This window comes from Chelon labrosus (genome assembly GCF_963514085.1).
Source record: "Chelon labrosus genome assembly, chromosome: 6".
In the NCBI taxonomy this organism is placed as follows: domain Eukaryota; kingdom Metazoa; phylum Chordata; class Actinopteri; order Mugiliformes; family Mugilidae; genus Chelon; species Chelon labrosus.
Genome location: NC_140342.1, coordinates 18,139,413 through 18,155,118, shown reverse-complemented (window position 1 = coordinate 18,155,118; position 15,706 = coordinate 18,139,413). Strand labels below are relative to the sequence as shown.

Here is a 15,706-nt window from a genome sequence, read left to right as displayed (position 1 = left end):
CGTCCTCTAGTTGCCCAGGTAACCCGCTTGCATGTTCTCCAGCCAAAAAGTGAGCTAGCTCTTCTTCTTCTGGGTTCAACCGATGCTCCGAGCCCTCTGTCAGCATGGTGAGGTTGGTGGTAGGAACCAAAATCAGGGATAACAGTATGCAGGAATATTCACAATATGTCGTCCACTGTATCCGTCATTCGCAGTGATCGTTGCCTTGACTGCCTCCTTTCACAGTTGAAATGAATTCATCTTAGTACCCCTGCCTCGGTGGATCAGGCTTGTTCCAGTGCATCTCACAGAAACGTGATCAATTTGGGATCTAGTGAATTTGGAGGCCAGGTCAACACCTTGTGCTGTTCTTCATGTTTTTTTGAGTTGTTCCTAAACCATTTTTGTGTGTGTGTCTGTGTCGGGCTGCATCCTGTTGGGGATGGTTGCTGCCATCAAGGAGTGTCATTGCTATGGGGTGCGGGTGCCTAGTCTGGTCTAGGTGGGTGCTACATGTCTAAGTAACATCCACATGAATCCCAGGTCCAAATGTTTCCCAGCAGAACACTGTATTGTCACAAGATGATCAGTGTTATTTACTTCTCCTGTCAGTGGTCATAATGTTGTGGTTGATCGGTATATATTCTTACGAGTATTTGACTCAACCATCCTCCCTGGCCTCTGAGAGGTTTTTCTACGCAACAAGGAGGTCAACACAGCTGCTGTCTGTGTCAGGTCAGTCCTCTTGATTTGTGTCTGACTACAGGTTTTATAGGAGTTTGCAGCTGAATACACAGGGGAGGAGGCACGAATGAGGACTTAGGAGGTACAAACGACTGAATCACAGAAAAAAACGGACATAAACTAACGTCTACCGTTAACAGTTGATGTGGTCGAGGTGTACGATGTCTGTAATAGGCGGTGGAGAATGGGTTAGCCGAGATCCTGTGGGACTACAGGCTGAAAATCTGTTGATGGCAAACCAACCTGACATTGTAGTGGTGGACAAACAACAGAAGAGGGGCACAGTGGTAAATGTGCAGTACTAGGAACAATGCAGTACTAGGAATAGTGCAGTACTAGGAACAGATAAGATACTGTGCAGGACCATCAGGCTCCCAGGCCTCTGGTTGGTGGAAAGTCTTTTTGTATACGCCGCCTGCATCTTTACCTCAGCCTCCACCTAAAAAAAAAATATTTACACAGAAAAAAAAACTCACACAGGGTCTAATTAGCAGTCACTGCAAATTCCTCTGCAAGGCCATCAACACATATGCCCTACAATTAGCACGACAAACCTTTCAGCATGCTCACCATGGAAACACTAATGTTTTATCCGACTCGAGTAGAGTCACTACAAGGCTGAAGAACCTAGTGAATGGGGAGGTGGGCTCAAGTTTCGTAGCGATGCGCTTCTTGAACCCTCATGGATTAGGGGCCACGTTCCTAAAATCAAGACAAGTTCACACTTCACGGCTTTATAGTGACTTTATTTATTGAGCATTTTCTTTAACATCCAAAGCCAAAAGATTAACAACAAAATATCCAGCAGATACAGCAGCAGCAGCAGCAGCACATTATATATATACACGAGGCTCAGACCTGGGCTTAATTTGGCTGATATTGTCTTGATGAATGCAGTTCATTTATTTCATGTTGATAATTAAGAGACGCGCACCATGACCAAGCAAACAAATCCTCTGTAAGGCTTTAATTTCCACATTATGCTGTAATTACTGCAGTGAGCACATACAGGATATAGGTATGAGTACAAAATGGACTGATCCTCTTAAGCAAGCACAGCAGGATTTATAGTAGATACTTTATCAATTTTAAACAAGTAAATATATTAATAGCCAGCTCTACAATAAGATCTGTGTGACGTTGAGGTTCAAACCATGTGAAATAAAAGAAATCCAACAAACACTGTCAAAAGCGTACCATATTTGTATATTTATATATATATATATATTCACATTTGTGTGTTGATTCTTTTCAATGAACTGCTCAGTAGTGCACAGTTATTAAGCTGCGAAGATGACAGTAGTTAACACTCAACTGCACTAAACACTTAAAACCCTGTTTTGTTAATACAGTGTGTTATTATCACGCTGGCTGTTGCCTTGGAGCCGTCTGCCCGCGTTTTCACATTAAGTTCGAGACAACGTGAGAACGTGCCAGCTCGACGCCGCGCAGTCAGTATCCCCCTCGAACGAGGCGCGGCCATCGCGGCTGAAAACGTCCAAAGGTGTGGAACAGCGTGGGACGTGATAATACTTTATTACAGCTTCACAGAACAATGTGTCGACAGTGAAGCCTCGTCAAGCCAGCGCCCGGGTCAAGGAGAAAACGCTTCGACTCGGGCTGTTTGACTGACTGAGGCGTGAGTTACGGAGGATTCGTCCCTGAGAGGTTTTTTTTTTTCCAAATGTCCCGCGGAGGTTCACTGTCAGAGGCCTTTCACAAGTTTAAAATACAGCCGAGCAACAAACTACAACTCACGTAGCCTACGCACAATGCTCATCATGGGCGCTGCTCCCGGAATAACCAGGGACAATCACTTTCCATTGTGTGCCCCGAAGCGCCGCTTGATCTTTTTATATACACGAGAACCATGTTATTCACTTGAATGTCAAAGCTACAGGACGACGTACAAGTCAGCTAAATGAAATGTGAGCGGACACCACACAAGTAGTTTTGGTTTGTCTACTATGGGTTTAGGGTTAGGGTTAGGGTTAGGGTTAAAACGCATGTGAAAACGAATATCACGTCAAGCTTTGATTTCTTCAGAAAGGGATGTCGTATGGTATGAAAAAATATACAGTGGTTTAGGTTCCAGCTGGACTTATATGTCTAATGGGTTTTGTATTTTGAAGCTCATTTTAAAGGACAGGTCCAGTTTTATTCTATATTTTTCTTAATGCTAACAAATCCACCAAAAAAAAGAATTCATTCACTTTTTGGCAACTATTTTTTATTGAGGGATTCAAACAGCTTTACTGGTCCAGTGGAGTGTTCATGGCAGCAGACTAAACGTTATTGATTCAAGTCTTTTCATGGGATTTGTTATCAGTAAGAACAATACAGATTGACACTGGGTTTATTTTTTAATTTGAGATTTTTTTGATTCCCTAAACCAATGTGCTGGATGCAGAAATAGCCCCCAGCCTTCCCTCTAAACATTCGTTCAGATTGCAGTGGTGATCTGCGTCAACCCCAGGTCATTGGAGTCCTCCCAGCTCTGATAGCGCGTAGAGGACGCGTCCAACGCTAGTCATACAGGCCTGGCCTGCCTCATGTCTCCGCGAGCTTCTGTAGGGCACGAGTGGTCCCTCAGAGTGCTCCTCACCCGGCTCACACCCTGACAGTCACGGTGTCCCTGGGCTCCGGGGCAGCAAAAGTCCCTGAAGCACCTCTTGAAGTTCTCGTCCAGGAAGGCGTACAGGATGGGGTTGAGGCTGCTGTTGGTGTAGCCCAGCGCCACGCAGAAGAAGTAGGCGGCCATGACGGCGGTAGTCTCGGGCACGTTGCCCGACAGAGCCTTGACCAGGATGAAGATGTGGATGGGCGTCCAGCACACCACGAAGACGGCGACCACCACCAGCACCAGGCGGGTGATCCGGCGCAGGTTGCGGTCCTTCTCGCGCGAGCCCGACAGCAGGCGCACGCTCTTCAGCCGCATGATCATCAGCGTGTAGCACACGGTGATGATGATGACCGGAGCCACGAAGGCGAAGATGAAGACGCAGATCTTCATGAGGGTGTCCCAGTAGGAGTACGGCTCAGGGAACTGCAAAGCGCATTCTGTGGTTCCTGTTAATTAGTGAAAATAAAAAGTTGGAGGAAAAGATACGAAGACGCAAAAACACTGACACAGTCTACAGCCAAGCTAGCTGCTCTTCTCTAAGCTAAATGCTAACATTAGCATGCAGTGGTGCTCAAAATGACACAGTCACATTTAGCATGCTAATCTTTGTTATTTGGGAGGTATGGCACAAGACACAAATGTGTTTTGGCGTTTGGACGATTAGCGGAAATCGTCCTCTGGTGCACATACAGCAGATATGCTTATTGTAAATGCTAGATAGGAGGGTCAAAGTGAAGTGCTAGCAAAAACAAACTAAAAACATCAAGTTTGATCCGAATCCACCCAATAGTTGTCGTGTTTTCTGAAGGTACCTGAGAACCCCAGACTCAACAAGATTTATCCTTTGAGAACCATGAATGTTTATGCAACATTTCAAGGCAATCAATCCAATAGTAAATCTAGATCATTCCTCTGTAAACCAAAGTTGACCAACAATTCAGCTATTCATGCTATTCTTGGACCCCTAGCAAGCCTAAAAACTACGCCAAGGGATCCTGTGATGTGGTGGTGTCGTCAATACAGAAGGTCCAAAATTACTTCTATCATCTGGTCTAACAGCTCTGAGTAAAGTGCAGTATACTTGTAGTGAAAGGAGCCTCATTGCAAACATCAGGCAGGTCCTGAAAGAAACGAAAATCTTTTGAGCTTTATTCTGAGGGAAGGAAATCCCACTATGTCGGTCACAATTTTTTTCTGGTTAATGCAGAGTCTCCTACACCACGGGCTTATCATGGAATCTAAAGCAGCCAGCTGAGATAATTGAGGTAATCTTGTCGAAGGATGCTGGAATGTAAAGGAGCTGTACGATTTAAATTGCCTGTCCTTGCTTGTCCTTTCCCCCACGCATGGCAGGTAAATTCTGCCTCTGCAGCAGACACACATACAAATAAACCAGGGAGATATGAGAAGAGAAACTAGAGCGCGGTGAACGGCCAGCGTACCGTTGTTGGTGTTGGTGCTGCCGAGCACCATGGCAGGGATGCCGGCGGCCGACGACAGCAGCCAGATGATCACGTTGATGATCTTGGCCTTGACGGGCGTGCGGAAATCCAAGGCCTTAATGGGGTGGCACACGGCCACGTAGCGGTCCACGCTCATCATGGTCAGCGTGAAGATGCTGGTGAACATGTTGTAGTAGTCGATGGAGATGAAGACCTTGCACGCCACCTCGCCGAACGGCCAGGAGCTGAGAAGGTAGTCGGTGCTCTGGAAGGGCATGGTGGTGGTGACCAGAGCGTCGGCCACGGCCAGGTTGAAGATGTAGATGTTGGTGGCTGTTTTCATTTTGGTGTATCTGCAAGTGGGAGACGCGGGCGTGAACGGGGAGGCTTTGATCGTTTAAATCCTTTAAACGAAGTAGGAGATTAACGCAGTCACCTTTAGAGATAAGGGTTAATTAACAGGGGGCTTAGCTCAGCAGCCAACGAGACACAAGGTAAGACAAAAGGAGCCCTACGTCTCTGATTTCTACAAATCTGCGTTCTCGTCCCACATCCATCCTCAAACTCGGCCTTCATTTTGATCTCAGCTGCACACCTGTGTCTTGCAGGGTTGTGACACTGTTATGTTGACTCAGCGCGCCCACAGACAGGCGTGTAAACACCCGCCACTGTACTCGGAACCACGTTTGCGGTAGTTCCTGCAAGCGGCAAGTGTTTGCACGACCACACGTACACTGACATGCAAGAAGACAAAGCAATGCCAGGCTGTGGCCGTGTTTACACAGCAGATAAAGACACTTTGCAACGGGTAGTCGCACACAGCAGAAGTCGAAAATGAAAAGAATGTGGTGTGAGAGTGGCATGAAGCGGGGGGGGGGGGGGGGGGGGGGGGCGCGTTTGAACATCAACAAACAGACGGACACCTGCCACTGCACTCGGGACTGCGTTTGTGGCATTTCCTGCGGCAGTAAGCGTCTCCAGGATCACGCTGTGCCGCGATATGTCTCGCTCTCACAATAAAACACACACAAATGCACACAAGGTAAAAAATATATCGCCTTGCGGCTGGCTTGCTGTGTTTATACTGCAGATAAGGATACTTCTAAAAGGCTACATTTAAAAAGTCAGGGACATAAAGCGGGACGTTTAGGCCCCACTTGACACTCACTACTTCTTGAAGCCTTTATTTGAGCCCTCACGGGTCGGACCACACCCGCCTTTGAAACAGGCCTTAATTTAGATCTCAGCTACACAACTCAGAAAGTCTGTGAATGGATCTCGCACCCCACGACTTTGTCGCCTCATTTACAACCTGCCCACAGACACCCAGACAGGCAGATGGACAGACAGGCACCTGCCAAAGTTAAAACCTTTGAGGTGGTTCCTCGCTATGGGATGCGTCATCTGGATCAGATGTTGTCACCATGACACACACACACACACACACATAAAGGTATACAGAGGTGAAAACAGCCAGGCTATCAAGGCTGAATGAGGCTCTAGACGTCGTTACACTCACTGTAGTCACTGGTTAAAATGATAATTTTACTAAAATAAAAAGAAAACGACACACAAAAACACACACACACACATATATATATATATATATATATAAATGAGAAATACATTATATTAGTAGCAACCAATACTGGTGCAATAATAATAATAATAATAAAATCAATATAGACTCACTTAAATTCGTTCTTTCATTAGTGACCCTGCAGGGACCCAGGTGCATGTGATCCTAAAGGTGCATTTATGGCTGCACATGATCATAAATCAATTTCCTATATATATACAGTATATATGAATGCAATACATTATTTTCCTTTTGCTTTATTAACACTATTTCACATTTAGTGATATGACCATAGCTTTGCTTTTGACACAACATGGGCATCTTACATATTTCCAAGCTAAAAAAGAAAAAAGACAAAAAAAAAAAAAAAAAACTCACCTAACGATGACATACATCACCAAACAGTTGCCCACCAAGCCCACCACAAACACCACGGAGTACACGGCGACTATGATGGGGATGATGGGCGACATCGGCTCGGGCTCGGCGTCCCAGGTGCCGTTGGGAGTGTAGTTGAAGATGTCCGACACGCCGGGCTGCCAGGTGAAGTTTGGGACGCACTCCCCCGGCTGGCCCGAGGGACACCGGTCCTCCTTGAAGATGTGCACCACGCCGCTCTCCATGGTGCTGGTCGCCGACGACGCTGCGGGGCGTAAAAGAGACTGGAGCTGAATTTTCACACGAGTGCTAAAGAAAACAAAAAAAAAAAAACAAAAAAAAAAACGTGCTCTATTGGCACGGACTGTGGCATCTGTGAGAGAGAAAAAGCGCGCACCAGCCGGCGCTCAAGGACACCATTACGCAAGTGTAACACCACCTTACCTGATTTTTTTTTTTTTTTCCTGCTTCCCGAAAGTTGATTCAGTTAAATAAAATAAATAAATAAACAGATAAAAGCCTCAGTCAGTAGCTGTTAAGGACGCTGCGGCTGCAGGCGACTGAAATCCAGATGCGGAGAATGTGGCAGGTTTCTGGGTAGTTGTTGAACGAGCAAACGCGCTGCCTGTGCCACCGCTGCGTCCCCGACGGTGCGCACTGGAAGCCCGCACTGCACATTCAGTGACATCAGAGGCTGAGCCAACAGATATGACTGAGTATCGAGCCAGAAGAAGGTCTCCAATCAACCCGATAAGCTGGAAATATAACCAGCTTTGGTGTCCCACTCTCTATTTAAACTGGCTTTTGCAGTTATTTCCGGTACAACTAATGACTGATCACTTAAAACGTGCCACTATTACAACATCTTATTTTAACCTCAATGCATCTTACTTTTTTTTAATATATTGTGATGAGTTCACAAGTTGCCAAGGCAAATACTCCTCCAGCAACACATGCACATCTTGAAATAGTTTGAATTCCCATCAACGCAGCTATAGAATCTTCCCTAGCAACTCCCCCTGAGATGCACCTCTGCAATACAAAAAGGCTACGTTGAAGAGGCATGAAGTGCAAGAAGGACATTTGATAACAACCCTCAGATGATTGCATCTACGTCTCGCCAGCAGCATCAAGGGGTGAGAAATACGGCTTCAAAGAAAAACTGATCATTTTCCCATCACCATGTTTTGACTGCACTCTGGTCAAATTCCTCCCTGCTCTAAGAGCAGAGGAGCCTGTTTTTTTTTTTATATATATTTTTTTATTACTGCCTCTCAGATGTGCTCATAATTTACACCTCTTTTCATGTGCATTTCCTTCATTTTTATCCCCGTAACACGACTCTAATAATCACCGCTGCAGTGGCACCCAGTCAAAACAGCACCCAGTGCTCAAGATGAAAAACCTCTTAATAATGAAAACTCTCCTCTTTCGACAGGAATCGCAGACCATTCCTCTTCTTGACACCTTTTCTTTTCCCCCTCTACCCCCTACATAGGAGATATCAGGTCATAATTTAGTGGGGAGGAAGTTTCCTTTCCCTCGTTTCATACACTAACAGCTGTTGCTTAGAGACCCATCGTGGCCAGGTGTTGCTTAAGTGACAAAGCCTTTCTGTGGGTGTGTTTCCATTGTCAAGGAGGGTACAGGCTTGAGTTATGTGTTTCTTTTTCTTTTTTTTTGGTCAGTGTAAATGGTTGCTACACGTTTACTACTTGAACCTTGAACCAACAGTAGCAGAGGGTGAAATCCAGTGGAGGGAAAAAGGCCGTACTGGCCCTGAATCTTAACAAGGCCGTGCTAAAATTCTGCTTGCACATAGATACAGTCTGCTGCTCTTCCTCTGGCACTTGAAACGTTTTGTTTTTCTTCTTAAATCTGAGCTCAGGGGGAGGAGGAGAAGAAGAAGCCTGTTATGTAACCTCAAGCAGCTGAGGTCAAGAACAAATTCCTTTCTTTCTTTTTCTTTTTTTTTTTTTTTTGCATTTCACTCCCCCCTTTCAGCGAACTGAACCCGAGGTGCTGCCCATTCAGTGAGAAGCTCCAGTTAATGATTTCACGGCGGGGACGTGCATTCGGCACAAAGGGAAAACGTTCTGTGAGGCAATTACGCTCTATTGTTGGGATTTCCCAAATGATCACACAACAATTGATTCGAGTGTTCTTCCCCACCGGGCGATGACCGTTTTTTTTCGGCGTGGCTTCAGGTTTAATTCATCCTTCATCCTGATTTTAAAGTTTCCAGCCACGGACATAAACAGCCGTCTAAATTTTCTTTGACAGAGATAAAAGGAAGGTGTCTCTCTCTCTGTCATGCAGAGGAAAATGTGGATTTCATAAACAGGAACCCTTCTTAACCACAACGCGATACCCATCAGATCCTACAACTATATCATTGATTAATCATCCACTCCCACATTAGACTGGTTACCGTGAGCAACTAGAAAGAAGGAACAGCAGAACTGGAGCTGGCCTGGACATTGATGGTGACCGAATGAAACAAAAAAGGAAAAGAAGGGGACCAGATTTACGTTTTTTAAGTTTTAGTGTTACGTCTACTGGATCTGCTGGAAATGAGGCTGGTAAGAGCAACAGGAGCGAAATTAAACTCTTATATCAAGGGTCATAAGAGCAAAATAATGCGATGAAATGGGGTAAAGTTCTCTGTAGAGCTGAGGGGAACTGCAGAGCTTTCAGAATACAAACATTTGACCACGCGATTCAGCAAATGGGAGCTTGAATGTGGAAAATCATCTTTTCAGTCCAAATTTGCATCATTGTATTGGTACAGAACACATGAGAGTCAAGGACATTCCTTCATTTTCCCTTTTATCTCGTTCTTTTAACAGGGATAATGCTGTGGTTTTAAATCCATGTAGATTTGCCTCCATATGAGCTCGGCTCTGCTCAAGGTTTCTTCCTGTCAAAGGGTTAAAAGGGAGTTTTAACCTCGCCACTGTCGCCTTTTCGTGCTTGCTCCGGGAGGTTTCAGGGCCGGTTCTGCAAAGCGTCTTGAGACAATTTGTGTCGTTGTTGACGCCATACAAATCAAACCGAACTGAACTTAACACTAAAACCACTTTGAACGTGCAAAATTTAATGTACAGTCGCTTTTTCATGCCATCACATGATCGTGGTTTCAGTCTATAGTGCTGCCTTTTTTCGGAGAAAGTTTAAAGCACCCATCCTAATTTGCCAGGCAACATCCGTCCCTTGTCCCCTTCCCGCGCGTTGTCTGGAGACACAATCTCACTCAGGCATCTGGATTTGTGCAGTTTCATTTTCATTTAATTCTCTCCAGCTGATCCCCTCAAGCCACATCAAATTGGGGGGGGCGGGAGTCTTCTCTGAATCGCTAGGTCCCTCCACAAACACTCTGAGAGACACTCAAGGACAATAACTCGTCCCGAAGCCACCCCAGTGTTGTCATGGCTGTATGCTTTTGTTCTCTGTTGTGCTAATAGGTAAATAGAAATCCATTATCTGCATCCCGCGGTAGGTTTTCTTCAGGGACCCTTCTGGCTTTGCTTTGCTTTCGCATTCCTCCCTCCCTCAGTTCTGACCTGTCCCCTTGTCCTCGTCCTCCTGATGCTGCCGCCGCCATGCTTCACAGTAAGGACGGTGTTATTTTGGATCATAGCACACCCCTCTGTACTCCACACTCACGCCTGGGTCCGGTAATCTGTTCCCATTGATGAGATGTGCCGTGACTTCTATAACTACAGATTACTCCCATCAAGGTCCATTTGCAGGAACTCATGATGGCGCCTCATCATTATCCTGAGACGCATTTTAATCACGGCGCTTTGTTTGAGATCTCAAGAGAGTGTGAAAACAAGGACGGACTCAGAAAATAGCCTAATTATTATCTTCATGACAATGGGACAGAAAGAGAGAGAGAAGAAACATGATGGAGACGCTGAATTTTCTCTGGAATTGTTCATCTTGTCTTCAAAATCAGCAACTGGGAAGGTTTGTGCTCGGGAACAAGAGTTAACCACCAGTATTCTCAGTTAAAACACAGATTAGATTAAAATACTAATAGTATCCCATGGTCCTGTGAGTCAGATGTTATTTTTTTATGCATAAAATCCAACCAGCTGAAGGTATAAGGACGGCAAACTGAGCGTCACAAGCAGGACAAATCAGGACAAATGCGTCCAGCAAGTTTGAGCGAGAGGAGCTTTGTATGCGGACGCCGTGCTGCCTCACAAGCATCCACAGGTATCCAGATGGTGCGGTCACGCCAGGTCTTCCCGGTTCTGCTCTGGATGAAAATGACTTGGTTTACGAAAATGTGATCGGCATGTGTTGTTCCACCGGCCCCCCCATAGGGGATTCAGCTGCAGCTTGGCAGAGGCATATTCTTTCAGCTCTAATTTGGTCAAAGGTAGGCGCACGTTAAGAGAGCAGTGCATAATGTCCTCAGATTACACCAGATCTGGCCATTACTGTCGTTAGACGCAAGGAAACGAAAAAAACAATAATCCCTTTGTTTGCTTTTTTTGTCAGGGTGCAGGGATTATTTTGTTTTAAAAGTCGGCGCTGTGCAAAGGCTGCGACGGCTCAAGTCAGCAGGAGAGCTTGAAAACACACACCTGCCAAGCACCTTGAAAAGTGTCCCGAGCAGAACGGGTCCTACGTGTTGGAAGGTGTTAAGAAAAGCGTCCTCATTTTACCAGTCATCCATAAAACGTTTGCACGGCACTGAACATCCACAGTGTACACGCCATGATGCATTGAAGCTTTGCATCATGGGTCAATTTGAGAAAACAACAAAGTAAAAAATATATTAAGCTGTAGTATATGATGGTTCTTTTTTATTTTAAGAATTGCAGAACTATTTTAAAGGGTTTAAATCATCCATTCTTAAATGATATATTCTCTACTGTGCTTCAACAGTGTGAGTAAAGCTGCCATCATTCAGCATTAAGCAGAAAGATGACTGTCAGTGCTATCTAACGCTCTGCAAACCTACGAGAAAATCTCCGTTAAATGATCCATTTAAACTGTGTTTTTAATTTAACAGCGAGTGAAGTTCCAGCCTAGAGTGACTGCACACAAAAAAATGATTACCGTGCACCTGGGCTTGGCCATAAACGACACGAAATCAGGCTCTGAAGCCCTTGAGAATCGGTTTAATTCCGGCGCCTGTGATGCATGAGATAGTGTGGGGTGTCCACAAGTTAATGCTGCACACAGCAGCGGTTTTTACCAGGCATGAGTTCAAGGCGTAAGCAACACACACCCGTATTTGTCATTCCCCTTCGACGCGGCCCTAAATCAAGCCTCACGCTGAGCGGCTGTCGGCGCAGTCTTGTTTTGATCGTAGCCATGGGAACGGACAGTTTCTGACCCATGGTTACAAGAGCAAAGGGATTTGATCGATGAAGCGCGGCAACAATACTCCTCTCCTTGAAAGCTGATGTAACAATCTGCCGGGCCGGGCGCACAAAGGTGTCAAACACAAACAGTTTGGAAGCGTGAACTGTGAACTTATTTTTGTTTGCTCTTGACGTGTTAAACGACACGAATATTCAGGAAACATACAAAACACGGCGCTGAGAGGGAAGGAATCAAAAGGATCGAACGGCTGAGACGAGTCATACTGTGAGAAGGCACTTGCATCGAGGGACTTTCATCAAAGCACCAAACCTCAGAGGCTGACTGTGCACACAAACATCCACTTTCACCTTTATCTTGACCCTGAGCAACAAGTGTGGGTAGAATAATAAAATAAAAGCCGACGAGGGAAGAAAAAGCATCTGTTTCAAGGCCCAGAGTTCACACAGTTGTTGCAGATGAGCATGCACAGGGACCACTGTGAGCCCGTAAATTGTGTTTGGGGAGAAAAGCAGGGTCAGGCGCTCGCAGCCCAAAGGCGGTAAGCCTCCACATAAATATTGACCGTGGGCACGTTCCGCCTCTGCGCACCTTTTGAAACAGAAAAGATGCATGAATCAGAGTTAAGTTGATTTGAATGCTTCCTTACAAAGATTAAGGACATGCTCAAGGCGCCATAGGTGTTCATGCTGAATGGGTGCTCGTTATCTACCAAGGCTAATCGTCAGTAACGCAGGGTGTCTGTTGGAAAGTTTAGGAGAAGGTTAGTCATTTGTGAGGATATGTGATTTGCACAGAGGAGTTAAACAACATCACCCACATGGAGTTTAACCGAAGGCATCTGGAAGCAGATTTCCCCTGGGCACGCTGCTGCCAGCCTGGATGTCAGGCTGCGTCGTGTATAAGCAGCTTTGGGTACAGCACACAGTAGCTATTGTAAATACTTGTACATTTTGCTCATGTAAAAGTTTGGATACCCCTGGGCAAACGCCGCATTCTGTTGAAATTTGTTGTGCAAACATTCCTTACAAATGAGCTTTTCTTAACACATTAATGCACTGTTACTTGTAAATTTTGTGCGAAAGCTTCAAAGAATTTCATAACGATTACTGGTAAGAAAAAATTATTGCCTGAAAATGGATTTTTTTTCTTTGGAGTTTTTTGGTCGAGTCTTATTTCAAATAATATTGCAGCATGTGTCCTTGAAAGGGATCTTAGTCAGCTGAAGACTGTGAAGGAGGTTTGGAGGGACAGGTCCAGGATAGTCTTGTGGTGTGAGTGAACCAGTGCCCAGCTTGAGAGAGCTCCTGTGTGTCGCTGAATGTGTACATTTCTGACTGAAAGATAACATCTTCTGCCTCCATTTATCCATCTGCTACAATATGTTGGATTCATGTTAATGTGTACTTAAAGACATTTAAAGGGGAACTACTGGTTTTTACAACCTGGACCTTATTTCTGCCTTAAAATACGATCGTTTACTCACCCATATAACTTCTGTGTAATTTGTAGTAGTTTGGGAGATATTTAGATCTGCGTATATCCATATAGTGGGAGTGACTGGGGCACCGAAACGCAGCCTCTAAATAACGCATCGTCTGCCGCGAAACTCGTTCATTTCACCAATATTTTGTTATGATATGCTCGTGCTATTCCCGGTTGAGTCCGGAGTTAACCGTTATCATCATCCGGTGTCTGTAGATTGACCTACAGACCCCGAATAATGTCTTCTGACCTGGATGATGTCATCTCTGTGCGCCGCACCGACCCACGACGGTCGACTTGTTTACCTGTAATTTGCTACTGCCATTTTTTTGCAACACGGCTGAATATTTCCAATTCTGAGGTTGTGGACAAACCATAGCAGTAGCAAATTACACAAAAGTTATATGGGTGAGTAAACGATCGTATTTTATGCCAGAAATAAGGTCCAGGTTGTACAAAACAGTAGTTCCCCATTAAATTTGTCATTAAAAAAAAAATCTAAAATTTCACGACCCCCTGCAGTACCTCCACTGACCACCTAGGGGTCTCGGACCCCCTGTTGAAAACCTTTGCTCTAGAGGACAGATAATGACTGAAAAAAAGAGAATTTTGTCTTTCAGAGGAGTTGTGTTGTGGCCGGATGGTCCACTTGCATAGTGATAGGATTTTTGAATGACCCTGTGGTACCCTTCACACCACATGTCTGGGGGAACAATCTCATCCAGTGAACTGTCATCTTCAGGTCCCTTCACAGATGTCCTGTGAGACACTCAAGGGCAGAGACTTGTCCTGACGTCACCTCAGCGTTGTCATGCGTGCTTTGGTTTCTGCTTGGTGCGTTAATAGGTGAATATTCTCCGCACCTGGGGCAGATATTCCTCAGGGACTTCTCTGAATTTGGCTGCATTCATCCTTTGCTAAGTTCTGACTTGTGTCCTTGCCCCTGCTGCTGAGAATCTGGACCATAGCCTGATGCTACCACCACCATGCTTCACTGTGGGGATAGTTGGATAAAGGGCATTTCAAATAGGTATTATGTAGGTTAATAGTGCACTCCTCCATTCTCCACACTGACACTGGGCTGAAGTTATTTATTCCTATGAATGAGATATGGATAATTTCTCTAACTACAGATTACTCCCATCATGATCCATTTGCGACTGACCAGTCGCCGATGACGTCACACATAAAAACACAGTAGACCCTGATGCTTTGTAATTATGAAATCTATATTCTTGACCTGAACACATCTCACACAAAGGAAGCTAGGGAGGTTGTTCTGCAAGGTAACTGAAGCTTGAACACGGGATACTGTCGGCCGTAGCCCACGTCAACATCATAAACACTGTCAGCCTGACACTGACACTTCTAACATGCGGCTCTCGCTCGCCAAACTCTCAGCTCTACCATAACTTCTATCTCTCACATGGTGCATTCACTGACATCAAGGACAAAACAACGTGCTTTACAACCAGAGCAACAATGTCTACTGATAGACCACAACAGAACTGAACATAAACACATGCGTTATCAATACTGTGCGCTGCAGATATGTTTAGCCTATATAAAACAGCACCCTCAATAGCATTTTAGATGGGATAGTTTAAGTGGGATAAAAAAAAAAGAAAGCAGTACATCTCCGAAGCCTTTTCTGTGTTTTGCAGCTAAAGGTCTAATAACTTTGACAATGAAATTCACCATCAAATAGTTGATTTGCAGCCTCCTGTGGAGAGGATTTGAACCGTTCCTCTGTTAGCGTTAGGGGATGTCTTTTCAGATGAGTGTGCACAGCAGTAGTACTTTGCTGTATTTCAGGACTGACATGTGACGGTAGAATGGGCTTCATGTTCACTGAAGTATTTCCACACGCTTGACGAACCGCTGCTAGTTTAATTTGTCACTGATTGATTACATGTGATTATTTCAGGTTTTTAGTTTTTATCGTGATTTCACTGAAGCCCTTCTTGTTGCAGACCACATATGACATCAGTTGCCAAACCCTTCTGTTGTTGTTATTGCCAATCTGCAGCTGTGATTGAATTAATTATCCCTTTGTTGCAGTATACAACTGGCTCTTTGCTAAATGTTCACTACAGTATATAAGAGCTTCTTAAAGTACGTCTGTAGCTGTCA

General features: G+C 45.0%; 1 protein-coding gene across 1 annotated transcript; it reads right to left on the bottom strand.

Annotated features, from left to right (window-relative positions):
• Nucleotides 1-3,253: 3,253 nt before the first annotated feature.
• On the bottom strand, nt 3,254-6,990 carry oprk1 (opioid receptor, kappa 1; the record flags this gene model as incomplete). The annotated part of the gene is made up of 3 exons (XM_084546122.1): nt 3,254-3,792; nt 4,789-5,141; nt 6,746-6,990. 3 exons carry the CDS (start codon nt 6,988-6,990, stop codon nt 3,254-3,256), a joined length of 1,137 nt encoding a protein of 378 aa, XP_084402248.1.
• Between the last annotated feature and the right edge of the window lie 8,716 nt (nt 6,991-15,706).